At 36.0% G+C, this 18,861-nt stretch overlaps 1 protein-coding gene and 1 pseudogene across 4 annotated transcripts in view; one reads left to right on the top strand and one right to left on the bottom strand.

Moving 5' to 3' along the window:
* LOC109556791 (mitochondrial adenyl nucleotide antiporter SLC25A24-like) overlaps nucleotides 1-18,861 on the bottom strand; it is a 136,271-nt gene that overhangs the window by 49,495 nt on the left and 67,915 nt on the right. For all 4 annotated transcript variants that reach the window (XM_070785998.1, XM_070785997.1, XM_070785995.1 and 1 more), the window contains exons 4-5: nucleotides 16,908-17,019; nucleotides 5,411-5,569 (exon numbers count right to left, since the gene is read on the bottom strand). In XM_070785998.1, coding sequence (XP_070642099.1) covers nucleotides 5,411-5,569; nucleotides 16,908-17,019 — 271 coding nt within the window. The remainder of the gene's footprint in view (nucleotides 1-5,410; nucleotides 5,570-16,907; nucleotides 17,020-18,861) is intronic.
* On the top strand, nucleotides 3,459-4,269 carry LOC109556636 (small ribosomal subunit protein eS6-like; annotated as a pseudogene).

Below are 18,861 nucleotides of genomic sequence, written 5' to 3'. Positions count from 1 at the left end.
ATGAATATCGTAAAGTTGCAGGATATAAAATCAACACACAGAAATCCCTTGCATTCCTATACACTAATAATGAGAAAATAGAGAAATTAAGGAAACAATTCCATTCACCATTGCGATGAAAATAAAATACTTAGGAATATGTCTACCTAAAGAAACAAAAGACCTATATATAGAAAACTATAAAACACTGGTGAAAGAAATCAAAGAGGACAGTAATAGATGGAGAAATATACCATGTTCATGGATTGGAAGAATCAATATAGTGAAAATGAGTATACTACCCAAAGTAATCTATAGATTCAATGCAATCCCTATCAAGCTACCAAGGGTATTTTTCACAGAGCAAGAACAAATAATTTCACAATTTGCATGGAAATACAAAAAAACCTTGAATAGCCAAAGCAATCTTGAGAAAGAAGAATGGAACTGGAGGAATCAACCTGCCTGACTTCAGGCTCTACTACAAAGCCACAGTCATCAAGACAGTATGGTACTGGCACAAAGACAGAAATATAGATCAATGGAACAAAATAGAAAGCCCAGAGATAAATCCATGCACCTATGGACACCTTATTTTTGACAAAGGAGGCAAGAATATACAATGGAGAAAAGACAATCTCTTTCACACGTGGTGCTGGGAAAACTGGTCAACCACTTGCAAAAGAACACTAGAACACTTTCTAACACCATACACAAAAATAAACTCAAATGGATTAAAGATCTAAATGTAAGACCAGAAACTATAAAATTCCTAGAGGAAAACATAGGCAAAACACTTTCTGACATAAATCACAGCAGGATTCTCTATGACCCACCTCCCAGAATATTGGAAATAAAAGCAAAAATAAACAAATGGGACCTAATCAAAATTAAAAGCTTCTGCACAACAAAGGAAACTATAAGCAAGGTGAAAAGACAGCCTTCAGAATGGGAGAAAATAATAGCAAATGAAGCAACTGACAAAGAACTAATCTCAAAAATATACAAGCAACTCCTGCAGCTCAATTCCAGAAAAATAAATGACCCAATCAAAAAATGGGCCAAAGAACTAAACAGACATTTCTCCAAAGAAGACATACAGATGACTAACAAACACATGAAAAGATGCTCAACATCACTCATTATCAGAGAAATGCAAATCAAAACCACAATGAGGTACCATTTCATGTCAGTCAGAATGGCTCCTATCTAAAAGTCTACAAGCAATAAATCCTGGAGAGGGTGTAGAGAAAAGACAACCCTCTTGCACTGTTGGTGGGAATGCAAACTAATACAGCCACTATGGAGAACAGTGTGGAGATTCCTTAAAAAACTGGAAATAGAACTGCCATATGACCCAGCAATCCCACTGCTGGGCATACACACTGAGGAAACCAGAATTGAAAGAGACATGTGTACCCCAATGTTCATCGCAACACTGTTTATAATAGCCAGGACATGGAAGCAACCTAGATGTCCATCAGCAGATGAATGGATAAGAAAGCTGTGGTACATATACACAATGGAGTATTACTCAGCCGTTAAAAAGAACACATTTGAATCAGTTCTAATGAGGTGGATGAAACTGGAGCCTATTATACAGAGTGAAGCCAGAAAGAGAAACACCAATACAGTATACTAACGCATATATATGGAATTTAGAAAGATGGTAACAATAACCCTGTATGTGAGACAGCAAAAGAGACACAGATATATAGAACAGTCTTTTGGACTCTGTGGGAGAGGGAGAGGGTGAGGGTGGGATGATTTGGGAGAATGGCATTGAAACATGTATAATATCATATAAGAAACGAATCGCCAGTCCAGGTTCGATGCAGGATACAGGATGCTTGGGGCTGGTGCACTGGGATGACCCAGAGGGATGTTATAGGGAGGGAGGAGGGAGGGGGGTTCAGGATGGGGAACACATGTATACCTGTGGCGGATTCATGTTGATGTATGGCAAAACCAATACAATATTGTCAAGTAATTAACCTCCAATTAAAATAAATAAATTTATATTAAAAAAATTTTTTAAATGATCATTTTGGATGGTGAGAAAGATAATTTTTCTACTTTCTACTTTTTTACTTTCCAAATATCCCTTAGTAAGCATATACTCACTTTATTTTAAAAATATAATTTTTAAAAGACCAAACAAGTGACTATAGAAAGTTGAATGTGGTTTTGCTAAAATAGTAACAGTACTATTTCTTCATGTTATTTCTCCACAAAAATGATGGCTCTCATATTTTAAGCACTGACTACAATGACAGGTATAATGCAAAGCACTTTATAAAATTTTTTTTAATTCTTACAATAACCCTGGCATCATAATTCTCATTTTATAGACCCAATTAAAAGAGATCAAATGACTTTCCCAGCTGTAAAGTAAGTAGCAAAGCCAGAATTAAAACCTCGGGCTCTCTGACTCTACAAGAGACCTGCTTTTAAACTACAGTAAACTACTCACCATACAACACACGTCGTTCTTTTGTTCACAGTGTTCTTTTCCAGTTGTGTGAAGCTCACAGAGAAATACCTCTATCAATAAAGGAGACAAGTTCTAGTGAACCCATCTCCTTGTCAAATACATGTATGAATGAAAGCCATGAGACCCAAGCCAGAGTGGCACAAAAAGGGCAGCGTCTTGCCTCCTCTTGCCTCTCATTAGATTACTCTTCTCTTCCATTTCTAACCCATTTTCCATCTATCATAGCTTCTCTTTTTTCTCACTTATTTTCTTCTCTATTTTCCTTCTCTTTTGTTCAATCTCCCATCCTCTTCCCCCTCCTATCTATCCAGCCCCCTTAAATCTTTCTCTTTTTTCACTTTCTGGAAATACCTCTACTGTTTATACTTTTTCATTCTCCCTAATCCACTCACCTATTTTTATGCCCTAGGAGAAAATTCCTACTCTGTAGCTCCACAATACCCATATATCTGGACACATAGCAAGTACTCCTGTTATAATTATTATTTTTCAGCAGCACCATCAGCATATAGATTTGTTGTCTACATTTCTGTTAGGTTCTGAAGTATAAGAAAATATGCTTTTAATCCAGCACCAAGCATATTAACAATGGGCACTTAAAATACATATTTATTCTCTTTATTTTCCGAGTCCCTTTCCCATTTTTTCATCTCCTTATATGTCTCTGTTTCTATGTAGTTCTGTACGGTATCCACATATTTTTCCTTTCCACCTCATTTTTAAATTTTCTACCAGGCCTGGTCGCTGAGGAAGCCAGGTCTTCTATTTCTACCTGCAAAAGAGAACTTTTAATTTCTGCTCTTTTCTAAAAGCTAACTGAATTTAGTCACCTGACAGGATACAATATAGGTTACATATGGAATCAAACATACAGAAGAATGATAGGTTATTTGCCTTACTGTCTTATGCCAGTTAACTCACAGTGTACAATTATAACTATTCAGCTTATTTTCATAGTATCTTGGAAGTGATCAGCTGCCTCCAGATGAAGCTGAACATTTCCTTCCCAGCCACTTGTTGCACATCCACTGACGTGAATGATGAACACAAATGTCCTACCTTTTGAGGGAAGCATATAGACATAGAAGTTGCTGCCGATGCTCTGGGAGAATGGGAGGGTTATGTGGGCCAAATCAGTGGTGGGAATGACAAACAAGGTTTCTCCATTAAGCACGGTGGCTTGACCCACGGCCATGTCCACCACTACTGAGGAAGAAGCAATTCTGTTATAGACCAAAGAGAAATGGAGAAAGGAAATGAAATCTGTTCAGAGTTGCACTCTGAATGCCAATGTGAGTGTTCTCAACTTGGTTATTGCAAAAATGAGATATTCCTAATTCTACTGTGCCTCACTGCCTGGGACACATGCACCCCTCCCCACCCCCCGCAAAAAAAAAAAAAAACAGCCAAATCCGTAAACTTTTCAGTCACTAAAGAAGATGATGTTCACCAGTATGTTGTCAGAAATCCCCTGAACAAAGAAGGTTTGAAACCCAGGACCACAGTACACAAGATTCAGTATTTTGTTGCTCCATGTGCCCTGCAACACAGATACTGGCATAATACTCTGAAGAAATAGCATACTAAGGAAAATAAGGAAGAGGCAACAAGAATATTATGAACTTTTGACCAAGAGAATGAAGCAAGCCAAAGAAAAACAGGAACAGACTGCCCAGAGATGGAGGCTGTCCTCCCTGAGGGCCCCTATCTTTAATTCTGAGTTAGTCAAAAATTTTTTACTCTTTCTTTTTTTTTGGCCATGTGGCATGTGGGGTCCTACTCCAACCAAGAGTTAAACCCACACACCCCGCACTGGAAGTGCAGAGTCTTAATCACTGGGCCACCAAGAAAATCCCCCCAAATAAGATTTTCTGAGTCACAAACAAACAAAATCATATAGCACCAAAAAATACTATTCATAATCCATTATCAAATATCACCTATGTTACCAAAAAAAGACAATAAAATACCCAGGTATGTAAATTTAATTATAAATTTAAATTTACTAGATTGTGAATTGGGCTTCCCTAGTGGCTCAGACAGTAAAGAATCCACCAGCAATGCAGGAGATGCAGATTTGATCCCAGGGTCGGGAAGATCTCCTGGAGAAGGACATGTCAACCCACTCCAGTATTCTTGCCTGGAGAATTCCATGGACAGAGGAGCCTGGTGGGTATAATCCATGGGATTGCAAAGAGTTGGACACAACTGAGTGACTAACACTTACTTACTGAGATTGTGTATTATTAATTTTGTATCATTGTAAAGAAAGTATTCAGCAAATATTAAATTTAAAAATAATTTTTTTTGGCCACAGGGCATGTGGGATCCTAGTTCCCCAACCAGGGGTCAAACCCACACCCCCAAATTGGAAGTAGGGAATCTTAACCACTGGACTTTCAGGGAAGCTCAGCAAATATTAACTTTTAATTGATACTTAACAGATTAAAATTAAACATGCATTATTTTATAACTACTGTTGACAATCTATTAATCAGTAAAATAAAATTAAATATTATTACCTCTAAATAGATATTAGTCAGTAACACATTCCTAGTAACTTATTTTCAAATTCTTAGAAATATTATTAGTACTTAAGTAGATTAGAACCACGCTATTATGTTAGGTTTCAGGGACTCGAGACACCTAATAAGTTAGACTAATTGTATGTCTTAACACTTCATTCATAGATTCAGTTATAATCCTGAGAAAAAATTTCTAAGAGTGGTTCTATTATTATTTCAAATAAAAAATTAATTTTAAAAGCATCTGAAAGAAAATTAAGGCATCTTTTAATATTGAAAATAAGAAAATTTGTTTTCAGAAAAAATGTAAAACTTCAGGGAGTAGTATGAAATGTGCCAAAACATTTCTTTTGAAAATTATCAAGATTTTTTTCAAGTTACTTTAATGCTTAAGGGCTAAAGTGCAAACTACCTGCATCATGACCTTCAAGCGGTCAAAAGGTGCCGTGCACGTCCTTGCAACTCCACCGGCTATCCCTCCTGCCACCAAGCGCTTCCACCAATTTCCAGAACGTTTTTCCTGTTCAGTAATGTCATCTGGAATAGCTATGCTCTCCCCTATGTCAATCATCTGATAAAACACAAAACAGAATTAGACGGTCAAGTGAAAACACTTGATAAGTAAAAGGATAACTCTGTACAAAGACCAAAAACCCAAAGATTATTTTTCATATCTCACCTCCTATTAATGAAGATTGACAATATTCTTAGCACTTGTACTAGACCAAATAATTTCTAATAGCACGTTCATGTATTGATTTAATGTAATATCCCAACTGGAGGTTTTAGTTTTAAATTCTCAAGCTATTTAGAGAATTCTCAAATATTAGACTAATCTCTTCCATGAAAAACCTAAACACTCCATGCAGGGATCATGTCCTAGTTATGCAACATAGTGTCTACCACACAGTAAATAAGGAATAAATGCTTAAAATTTTTTTCTCTATTTTATTTCAAGTTCTCTCAGATTACAAAACTTAACCTGAGTCAAAATTCAAGAGTAGCATTTTATATGTTTTCATTTCTTTCTCTATTATTTACACTGACTTCAAATGTCAGTTTTCTTTTTAAAAATCTGAATTCTAACAAGGTTTGCATTTCACTTAATTTTCAGTTATTATACATGATTTTGCTAAGACTACACATTTTTGCTAAATGTTGGGCAGTGTGGTTCAGTAGGAAAAGGGCCAAATTGGAGCTAGGTTCCATTACTTGTCAATCATAGTGTGTGTGTGTTAATCACTCAGTCGTGTCCTACTCTTTGCAATCCCATGGACTAAAGCCCGCCAGGCTCCTCTGTCCATGGGATTTTCCAGGCAATCATAGCGAACAAGTCTTTTCTCTGCTTCTTAGTTTTCCGATCTTCATTTATTCACTCATTGAGCACCCTCTTTCCAAGCACCATCTCACCTCAGTGCCTTTGTTATTTTCCCCCTGCCTAGAACATTTCTCCTTGGCTCTTTCCATGGCTTCCTCCCTAATATGTAGCACAATCTTAATTGGTTCATTTCTATTGAGTGCTTTTTCCTCTAGAAGGTAAGCCTAATAAAAGCATCAAACTGGTCTCTCTTGTGCATCGATAAACCTAGCACCTTGGTCAGGGGAGATAACAGTGTTCCCTAAGTGGTGGTTGAATTAGTGAATTAAACTCCACGGCCCTGGGCTACATATGAGAAATGTAATGGTGCATAAATCAGTTTCTGTGCTCTAGTCCTGAATATTCATCGAAAGAACTGATGCTTTTGAACTGTGGTGTTGGAGAAGACTCTTGAAAGTCCCTTGGACTACAAGGAGATCCAATCAGTCCATCCTAAAGGAGACCAGTCCTGGGTGTTCATTGGAAGGACTGATGTTGAAGCTGAAACTCCAATACTTTGGCCACCTGATGCGAAGAGCTGACTCATTTGAAAAGACAAGAAAGCTTATTGCATCATTATTTATAACGGAAAAAATCTAGAAATGACACAAATGTTCAACAATTGTGAAGCTGATAAATAAATATATATATATATATATATATGTATGTATGTGTTCATACACTGGTATACTATATGAGAGAAAAAGAATAGAATACAAACATCAACATAGTTTAATGTAAATAAGTAGAATGTTAAAATATCATATACAGTTCAAAAACAGGCAAAATCAAATAATACGTTGCTTATACATACATACTTGGTGCTAAAAGTATAAAGAAAAAGGAGAAAAATGGTTTACAGAAAATTCAGTATATTGGTTAACTCTTGGTGGAAGAAGAGGCATATGACTGGGGAGGACACAAGGGTTTTAAAGTAAGGAGAATGCCGATTTCTTAACTTGGTAGTGAGTACATTAGGGTTAATGATACAATTTCTAATTGTACTTATGTTATTTATACTTTTTTGTATTTGTGCTGTTTATGTCACAATAACAAAGAATTTTATAAAAACAAAAAGAACGTCTACACTGACTTCCGTACCATTTGGCATGTGTTACTGCCAGACCAACTCTTACTTTCAGACAAAGGCACTGAATTGTGACAGAAGGCTTGGTTTTCTGAAATAACAAAAAAGAAAAATAGAAATGGATGATGTGATGACAGTTTAAATAGACACTTTAGAAAACAGCTTCATTGAAAGAATGCAGTGATATGGGCAGTCACTAGAAGAGGGGGCATGGTCAAGGGTGTATTTTTAAATGGGAGAAATTGTAGTGTTTTTGTACGCTTATGGGAATGATACAACAGAGATGCAAAAATTGATTGTGACTGAGACTACTGCTCAACAGACTCTATCCTCTTTTTTTGTTTTGTGACAACCCAGTCACATCCACGTTCTGCATTTTGCCTGGGTAAATGGCCACTCAAATAGAAACCACATTTCCACACTTCCCTAGGAGCTTGTGTAGACACTAGTCTAGATTTTGGCCAGTTAGTTATGAACAGAGTAAATATGTACAACCTCCACTTCACATCCTTAAAAATGAAGCAATGACCCAGCTTCAACTATGCACATGAGGACAACATCTTGGAGAACAGAAAGAACCAGTGGATTTCTCAAGGCTTTCGTGAAACAGAGGTACCCTATCAGCTTAAGCAAGCCTTATTATTACATGAATAAGAAATAGATTTCTATCTTATTTAAGTCACTGTCTTTGGGATGTTGTTGCTATAGTTTCTTATCTCTCATACTGATGTTGCAAGAGAGAGGGAACAATAACAGGAGTAAAGTAAATGAGAGTAAATGAGAGGAATCCAATCCAATGCCCAGGTACAGCACTTGGCATGGGAAGTTTTCAAGTATATCACACCACAAAACTGACATCAATGAGGTAGGAAGATTTATGCTATAGAGAGGGGGCCAGGGAGAAATCCTTTGCAGATGGGTCCAAAGGAGAGAGGAGCAAAACATATTGATAACAAATAACACACTCTACTTCACTGGCTTATTCCAGTGCTATAACTCAGAATTTTGAGGCATCCAGGAAATTTCAGAAAGCATCTCTTTGCCCATGGTATTATAAAACAAATAGATACTATTAAGTAGTTAGGTGCGTGCTAAGTGGCTTCAGTCGTGTCTGACTCTTTGCAACCCTATGGACTGTAGCCCGCCAGGCTCCTCTGTCCATGGAATTCTCCAAGCAAGATACTGGAGTGGGTTACCATGCCCTCCTCCAAAGGATCTTCCCAACTACTTAACAAGGGCTTCCCAGGTGGCACTAGTGGTAAAGACCCAGGGTCTTTCTTTACCTTCCATCAAATTGTATAGTTTGTAATATATTAAGGTAATGGTATTATAGTGACAAATAATAACACATTCTGGTTGTCAAGTCCTTATTTTGTGTCAGAGGCTATTCTAAATTTGTGGTTTGTTAATTAACTTAATGTAATAACGAATGATAAACCTGGTAAATCATGTAATTTTGGAGAAGATGGAGAGGTGAGTGGGCCCTGAGACCAACACCTCTGCTGATAATCTGCTGAAGCATAAGTTTTGTAGAGGTGGCATTCTAAGCAAATGCACATTTGTTCATTATTGTAGTTCAAAAAGAATTCAACAGTATATTAAAAAGATCACATACTCCAATTGCTGCTGCTGTTAAGTCACTTCAGTCGTGTCTGACTCTGTGTGACGCCATAGATGGCAGCCCACCAGGCTCCACCGTCCCTGGGATTTTCCAGGCAAGAACATTGGAGTGGGTTGCCATTTCCTTCTCCCATACTCCCATTAAATGGGATTTATCTCTGGAATGCAAGGATGTTTAAGCATATACAAATCAATAAATATGACACATTATATTAACAGAACAAAGGATAACAATTAGATCGTCTTAATAGATGCACAAAAGCACTTGACAAAATTCAGTATCCTTTATGATTTGTTGTTGTTCAGTCGCTCAGTCATATCCAGCTCTTTGCAACCCCATGGACTGCAGCATGTTAGGCTTCCCTGTCCTTCACCATCTTCTGGGAGTTTACTCAAATTCATGTCCATTGAGTCAGTGATGCCATCCAACCACCTCATCCTCTGTCAACCCCTTCTTCTCCAGCTTTCAGTCCTTCCCAGCATCAGGGTCTTTTCCAATTAGTTGGCTCTTCACATCAGGTGCAAAGTATTACAGCTTCAGCTTCAGCATCAGTCATTCCAATGAATATTCAGGACTGATTTCCTTTAGGATTGACTGGTTTGATCTCCTTGCTGTTCAAGGGACTCTCAAGAGTCTTCTCCAACATCACAGTTCAAAAGCATTAATTCTTTGGTGCTCAGCTTTCTTTATGGTCCAGCTCTCACATTCATATATGACTATTGGAAAAACCATGGCTTTGACTAGATGGACTTTTATTGCAGTAATGTCTTTGCTTTTTAATATGCTGTCTAGGTTTACCATAGCTTTTCTTCCAAGGAGCAAGTGTTTTTTAATTTCATGGCTAAAGTCACTATCTGCAGTGATTTTGGAGCCCAAGGAAATAAAATCTGTCACTGTTTCCATTGTTTCCCCATCTATTTGTCATGCAGCGATGGGACTGGATGCCATGATCTTAGTTTTCTGAATGTTGAGTTTTAAGCCAGCTTTTTCACTCTCTTCTTTCACCTTCATCAAGAGGCTCTTTAGTTCCTCTTTGCTTTCTGCCATTAGGGTGGTGTCATCTGCATATCTGAGGTTATTGATATTTCTCCCAGCAATCTTGATTCCAGCTTGTGCTTCATCCATCCCGGCATTTTGCATGATGTACTCTGCATAAATAAGCAGGTTGATGATACACAGCCTTGACATACTCCTTTCCCAATTTGGAATCAGTTCGTTGTTCCACATCTGGTTCTAACTGTTGCTTCTTGACTTGCATACAGGTTTCTCAAGAGGCAGGTTAAGATGATCTGGTATTCCCATCTCTTTAAGAATTTTCCAGTTTGTTGTAATCCACACAGTCAAAGGCTTTAGCATAGTCAACAAAGCAGAAGTAGACATTTTTCTGGAATTCTCCAGCTTTTTCTATGATCCAGCAGATGTTGGGAATTTGACCTCTGGTTCCTCTGTCTTTTCTAAATCCAGCTTGTACATCTAGATGTTCTTGGCTCACCTACTATTGAAGCGTAGCTTGGAGGATTTTGAGCATTACCTTGGTAGCATGTGAAATGAGTGCAGTTGTGCGGTAGTTTGAATGTTCTTTGGCATTTCCCTTCTTTGGAATTGGAATGAAAACTGAACTTCTACAGGTCACTATGGTCACTGCTGAGTTTTCTCAATTTGCTGGCATATTGAATGTAGTGCTTTAAGAACATCATCTTTTAGGATTTGAAATAGCTCAGCTGGAATTCCATCACCTCCACTAGCTTTGTTTGTAGCTGATGCTTCACGATTAAAAAGTCCTTACAATTAAAAAAAAAACTCAAAAAAATTGGGTGTAGAATAAATGTACCTCAACATAAAAAAGTCATATATGACTATATATATATAGTCATATATAACATTAATCATACTCAGTGATGAAAAGTTTTAAGCTTTTCCTTAAAATCAGGAACAAGATGATGGTGACCACTCTCACCACTCCTGATCAACATAGTAGTGAAAGTTTTAGCCACAACAATTAAGCAAGTGAAAGAAACAAAAAGCTTACAAATTGGAAAGAAAGTAAAATTGTCCCTGTTTGGAATAACATGATTTTATATTATTTAAAAAAAAACAAACCCTAAAGACTCCACCAAAAAAACTGTTAGAACTAGTCAATGAAATAAGTAAAGTTGCAAGATATACAATCAGCATTCAAGAATCAGTTGAATTTCTATTTACTAACAATAAATATCTAAAATGGAAATTTAGAAAATTCCATTCATAATAGCATCAATAAAATACTTAAAAGTAAAGTTAACCAAAGAGGTAAAAGACAATCAAAAACTGTAAGACATTGATGTAAGAATTAAAGAATACATAAATAAATGAAAAGATATGACAAGCTCATGGATTGGAAGAATTAGTACTGTTAAAATACCCATATGACCCAAAGACATCTGTAGACTCAGTGCAATTCTTAGAAAAATTCCAATGGCATTTTTCAAAGAATCAGAAAAAATAAAGTCCTAAAACGTGTATATGTGTGATTAGGCCACCCAAGATGGCTTGATCTCCTGCTCTCTGTACACACCCTGCTTGACCAGTGCCTGCTTCATCTACACCCTATTCACATGACAGACTTTCTTATATACTTGCCCTCGCCCACTCAAAGATTGTTCTAATCTTTAGATCAGAATATCTCCACCCTAATAGACTATCAAAGGGGTGGTGAGGGTGTGTCCTTCTGCTAGTTTCCCTGGTAATCCATAACCCAACCTGATGTCAATTCCCACTGTAACTGATAACCCTCATCCCAGGAGCAAAGACTACCACCATCTTCTGCCTACCAAGTGCTGCACATAGTAGGATATTGCTCCAGGACCTTGCTTTAGCTGTGTAAATCCCTCTATCCATTAAACCATTGATGTCTCTGTTGCTGACCCCAGGCTCTTTCTCCTGTCTCAAGGCTAGACAAGTACAAGGCTTTCAGGTCTGTGAGGTGCAATCCAATAGTATGGACCCTCAAAAGACCTCAAATAGCCAAATAAATCTTGATACAAAAGAACAAAGCTGAAGGCATCACATTTATGGATTTCAAACTATACAACAAAACTATAGCAATCAAAACATACAGTATTAGCATAAATACAAATATATAAATCAATGGAACAGAGTCAAGAGCCCAGAAATTTATTTATTTATAAATAAATGATTTATAAATCATTTTTGTAAAGATTTACAATCCTTTCTTTTCAGCTAATATTTGACAAGAACACTCAATAAGGAAAGTATAGTCTCCTAACTGTGTCAGGAAAACTGGCTAACCACATGCAGCAGAATGAAATTGGACCACTATCTTACATTACTCACAAAAATTAATTCAAAATGGATTAAAGACTTAAAATATAAGATCTGAAACAGTAAAACTAACCAGAAGAAAACATAAGAGACCAATGGACAGATCATTCAGACAGAAAATCAGTAAGGACACACAAGCCTTAAATGATAGGTTAGACCAGATGAACTTAATTTATATTTATAGACCATCCCATCTAAAAGCAGCAGAATACACTTTCTTCTAATGTGCACATGGAACATTCTCCAGGTAGATCACATGTTGAGCCACAAATCAAGCCTTGGTAAATTTAAGAAAACTGAAATCATTTCAAGCCTTTTTTCTGACTGCAATGCTATGAGATTAGAAATTAATTACAAGAAAAAACTGTAAAAAACACAAACCACAAACACATGGAGGCTAAACAATATGTTACTAAACAATCAATAGATCACTGAAAAAATTGAAGAAGAAATTTAAAAAATACCTAGAGACAAATGACAATGAAACCCTCAGAACCCAAAATCCATGGGACACAGCAAAGGCAGTTCTAAGAAGGAAGTTTATAGCAGAACAATCTTACCTTGGGAAACAAGAAAACTCTCAAATGAACAACCTAACCTAAAACTAAAAGCTAGTTCTTTGAAAAGATAAACAACATTGATAAACCTTTAGCCAGATTCAGCAAGAAAAAAGGGGAAAGGGTTCGTTAATAAAATTAGAAATGAAAAAAGAGAAGTTTCAAATGACACCACAGAAATACAAAGGATTATAAGAGACTACTACAAGCAACTATATGCTAATAAAGTGGACAACCTAGAAAAAATGGACAAATTCTTAGACAAGTACAAACTGGCAAGACTGAATCAGGAAGAAACAGAAAATACAAATAGACCAATCACAAGTATTGAAATGGAAAATATGATTTAAAAACTTCCAACTAACAAAAGTTCAGAACTAAATGGCTTCACAGGTGAATTCCATCAAACATTTGGAGACGAGTTAACACCTATCCTTCTGAAACAATTTCCAAAAACTGCAGAGGAAGAAACACTCCCAAATTCATTCTATGAGGCCACCATCACCCTGATACTAAAACCAGATAAAGATACCACACACAAAAAAAGAAAATTAAAGGTCAATATCAGTGAAGAATATACTCACAAAAAATTCTTAAAAAGATATTAGAAAATTGAATTAAACACCACATTAAAAAAATTATATACCATGATCAAGTGGAATATACCCCAGGGGTGCAAGGATTCTTCCATATATACAAATCAATCAATGTGATACACTACATTAACAAATTGAAAATAAAAAATATATGATAATGTCATAGATGCAGAAAAAGCTCTTGACAAAACTCAACACCTATTTATGATAAAAACTCTCCAGAAAGTGGGAATAGAGAAAACAAACTTCAACATAATAAAGACCACAAACAACAAACCCACAGCTAACATCATTCTCAGCAGTGAAAAACTGAAAGCATTTCCTCTAAGATCAAGAGCAGGACAAGAATATCCATTCTCACCCACTTTTATTCAACAGAGTTTTGGATGTCCTATCCATGGCAATCAGAAAGGAAAATGAAATAAAAGGAATCCAAATTAGAAAATAAGAAGTTAAACTGACACTGTTCGCAAATGACATGATACTACATGTAGAAAATCCTAAAGACGCTGCCAGAAAATTACTAGAGCTCATCAATAAATTTGGTAAAGTTGCTGGATAAAAAAAGTTGAATTCCTATATACTAGCAACAAAAGATCAGAAAGAGAAATTAAGAGAACAATCCCATGTTACATCACATCAAAAAGAATAAAATATCTAGGAATACATCTACGTAAAGAGGCAAAAAAGACATGTAGTCTGAAAACTATAAGATGCTGATGAAATAAATCAAAGTTGACAAAAACAGAGAGAAAACCATGGTCTTGGGCTGGAAGAATAAATATTGTCAAAATGATTATACTACCCAAAGCAATCTACAGATTCAGTGCAATCTCTATCAAATCCCCAGAGGTATTTTTCACAGAATTGAACAAAAATCTTTTTAATTTGTATGGTAACACAAAAGACCCCAAATAGCCAAAGCACTCTAGAGAGAGTAAAACAGAGCTGGGGGAATCAGGCTCCTTGACTCAAACTATACTACAAGGCTATAGTCATCAAAACAGTATGGTGCTGGTACAAAAACAGAAATACAGATCAATGGAACAGGATGGAAAGTCCAGAGATAAAGCCATGCACCTCCGGTCAACCAATCTATGACAAATGAGGAAAGAATATAAAATGGAGAAAAGACAGTCTCTTCAACAAGGGGTGCTAGGAAAACTAGACAGATATATATAAAAGAATGAACTGAGAACAACATACACAAAAATAAACTCAAAATGGAAGCCTGGATACTATAAAATCTTAGAGAAAAACAGGCAGAACACTCTCTGATATAAATTGCAGCAATATCTCTCCTGATCCACCTCTTAGACTAATGAAAATAAGAACAAAAATAAAATGGGACCTAATTAAACTTAAAAACTTGCACAGCAAAATGAAAAGATAATCCACAGAATGGGAGAAAATATTTGCAAACGATGCAACTGATAAGGGATTAATCTCCAAAATATACGAACAGCTCATGCAGCTCTTGATGCAGCTCATGAGCTCATGCTCGTCCCCACCCCCCAAAAAAATGGACATAGATCTAAATAGACATTTCTCTAAAGAAGACACACAGATGGCCAAAAAGCACATGAAAAGATAATATCGCTAATTATTATAGAAATGCAAATCAAAACTACAATGAGGTAGTTTCACCTCACACTTGGTTAGAATGGTCATCATTAAAACATCTACAAACAATAAAAGGTGGAGAGGGTGTGGAGAAAAGGGAACTCTTCTATACTGTTGGCTGGAATGTAAATTGGTACAGCCACTAAGGAGGTTCCTTTAAAAACTAAAAATAGAGCTTATGTATGATCTGGCAACCCCACTCCTGGCCATATACCTGGACAAAAATCATACTTTGAAAAGATATTCACTATATCATTATTCACAACAGTCAAGACATGGAAGCAACTAAAATGTCTATTGACAGAGGAATGCATAAAGAAAATGTGGGAGATATATACATATATAAAATCATATATGTAATATATATTATTGTATTATATATATATAATACAATAAAATATTACTCAGCCATAAAAAAAGAAGGAAATAATGTCATTTGCAGCAACATGGATGAACCTTGAGGGCATTATGCTTTGTGAAATAAGTCAGAAAAAGAAAGGCAAATACTGTATGTTATCACTTATATGTGCAATCTCTTACTAGGGGAATGGATAAGGAAAATGTATTCAATGTGTACTATGTCATAGTTAGAAGTAATAAACTAGATGAACACATAACAATAATAATGTCTTAAAATCATAACAAGTAAATAAAACAAGAAATAAGATGTGAACTTTAGCACAATACTATCTATGTAAATTTAAAACATACATGAAACATTGTATAATTTTTAAGAATATAGATTCAAGAATACAAATGGAAAAATGCCTATCACAATAAATAACATTTTGAACACATATATTACCTGCTGAACTCTTTTCTAAATATACTAATGTACTAATTTAATTCTCAAAACTCTAACCATTATTATCCCCAATATATAAATAAGGAAATTGAGGCACAGAGGGATTATATAGCTAGTAGGTGGCAGATGTGGGGTTTAAACCTTGGCAATCTGACATCAAAGATTATGCTCTTAGTCTTCCCCAAAATGTACATGAAAAGGAGGCATAAAATTACAATGGTAGATGCAAATATTATGCCCTGAAAAATGACTGACTTAACTCCCTGTGGGCTTCCCAGGTGGCTCAGATGGTAAAGAATCCTCCTGCAATGCAGGAGACCTGGGTTTGATCCCTGGGTTGGGAAGATGCCCTGAAGGGGGAAAAGGCATCCCACTCCACTATTCTTGCCTGGAGAATCCCCTGGGTCAGAGGAGCCTGGCAGGCTACAGTCCATGGGGTTGCATAGAGTTGGACATGACTAAGCGACTAAGCACATAACTCCCTGTACCTGAGATCTAAAAAAGAAAAAAAGCTTATTACTAAATCTCATTTGTTCCTCACAACTCTTAATCAAGTACTTATATTAAAATGGCAGAAAGATTATGTAGCTGATTCTTTCTGATTCTAAAATTTTGAATCTTTACATTTTCTATGACAGAAGGCCTAATTGAGTACACTGTATCTGTGAAAAAAAGAAGGGTGTACTATTTTTCCACTTTTCTAGGACAATTAACTGTATAAGAGTCATTTATTCTCAACACAAAGTGGGCCTTTTCAGCAGATGGATATCTATATTAAGTTCTAGCTTTTAGCAAACAAAGTTATTGTGATAGCCATGTTTGCACACTTCTTGCTAAGAGTACTGTTACTTTAGACAGTGAGATCTAAAGAGATTATGTGATCATAAGAGATATGACATTTATGGCAAAATAAAAATAGAGCAAAATACAAAGTAATCTTACAGTAGAACGCTTCCAGAAATGAGCAATTTCATCGATATTTTTTGCAGGATGAAGCAAGAAGTAGTTCTTCCATTCATCCCAATCTACTGTCATTGTTCCATCTCTATCAATGCTGAAATTAAAAAAATATTTATAACAAAGTTAGCAACATTATAAAAATTAATTAAATACTTCCTACATATTTATTGTAGAAGCCACTTCTTTGGGCTTCATCAATTTTCCTATCTTTAATAAAAGTTTATTTTTTGGAATAGTTTAAGACTTTCAGAAAATCTTAGAGAGTATTTATCGAGATCCATTGTACAATTTATTAAGATAGGACTGAGAGTTCCCACATATCCCCGCATCCAGTTTCCCCTAATGGTAACATCTCATATTATTATGATCTATTTGTTACAATTAATAAACCAATATTGATATATTATTATTATTAACTAAAGTTCAGGCTTTAGTTCCTTTTTTTGTTTTAGGGTCCCACCTGAGATACCACAAGCCATTTGGTCATTACACCTCCTTAAGACTTTCTTGGCTATGAAAGTTTCTCAGATTTTCATTGTTTTTGATAACTTTAATAGTTTCAGTGTATGCTGATCCAGATATTTTGTAGAATATTCCTCTAATGGAATTTATTCTGTATTTCTTTTTAATTATTTACTTGTATGTGTTTCTCTCATACTTGCCTATGATCTTTCAAAAGGAAAGACAATTTCTAAGTCACTTCTACATCTTTTGGCACTAAGTACTCAATGTTGAATGAATAAATAAATGAATAAAATGGACTGAAGTTTAACCTTATACCTTTTGACTCTCTCTGGTAGTAGTTTTCCCCTGACCATCTCTTTTAACTCAATTCTAAAATAACCTACAATCAAGCTATCCTGTCAATCCTTTCAAAAATGTTTTATTGTAAATAACCTTACTTCTTGTTTAATTGTATGAAGGTTAGAGAACATATTCTACATGATTCAAATTCTATTTAGTTTTTCACATTTCCTTTATGACCCACCATATGGTCAATTCTTGTGAATTTTCTATGGGTCCTTAAAATAATGCATACCCTGCAGCTTTTGAATGCAATATTCTAGTTATACTTGTTAGGTAAAGATTGATGGTGTTGGTGGTGGTGGTTTAGTCACCAAGTCATGTCCAACTCTTGTGACCCCTAGACTGTAGCCCACCACGCTTCTCTATCCATGGGATTTCCCAGTGGTATTATTGAAATCTTCTATTTTTACTGATATTTTCCTGTGTGCTTGTACTATTACTGAGAAATGTGCAATAAACTTTCTTACTACAATCATTGTTTCATCTTGCTTCATAAATTTGAGGCTACGTTTTTAGATCCATACATATTTAGAATTGTTATATATTCCAAGTGAATTAAATCTCTAATAGTTATAAAATGCTTCTTTTAAGTTTTGTAATGAGTTTTGCCTTTGCCATTCTTTTTTCTTAAACAAAAGGAGATGTTAGCAACCTCAGTAAGATAGCAGAGCAGAAGGTACTATTCCTCCCCCAACAAGAAAACTATAGTTAGACAGCTACCCAGAAATGAGAAGATCCCTGAGAGGGTTCAAGAATCCAATTAAGAAACTATAACTACATGACGGAGTAAAAAAAAAAAAAAAGTGGAGAATGATCACACAGAAACAATCCCTGATGAGGCTCACTTAGCTGATATGTGTGGAGATGGCAAGAAACAAAGAAGGGTGAGGGTTGACATCCACCAAGTGGCAGGTGTCATCATGGTCTCCAGCGGCCTGCTCTATGGAGGGCCCCAGCAGCCTTTGCCACTGAGGACTTCAACAGGCCCCACAACAGCCATAGATTCCCCACAGCTTTCACAGTGAAGGAACCTGAAGTGGCATCAGTGCAGACTCCAGAGCCTGCTCCAGAGAGAACACTGGCAGCTTTTGCCGCCAAAGTAAACAACAGATGTTGCTGCCGTGGACGC

Source organism: Bos indicus, chromosome 3, assembly GCF_029378745.1.
Source record: "Bos indicus isolate NIAB-ARS_2022 breed Sahiwal x Tharparkar chromosome 3, NIAB-ARS_B.indTharparkar_mat_pri_1.0, whole genome shotgun sequence".
Taxonomy (NCBI): Eukaryota; Metazoa; Chordata; class Mammalia; order Artiodactyla; family Bovidae; genus Bos; species Bos indicus.
This window is presented reverse-complemented; position numbering and strand designations above follow the sequence as displayed.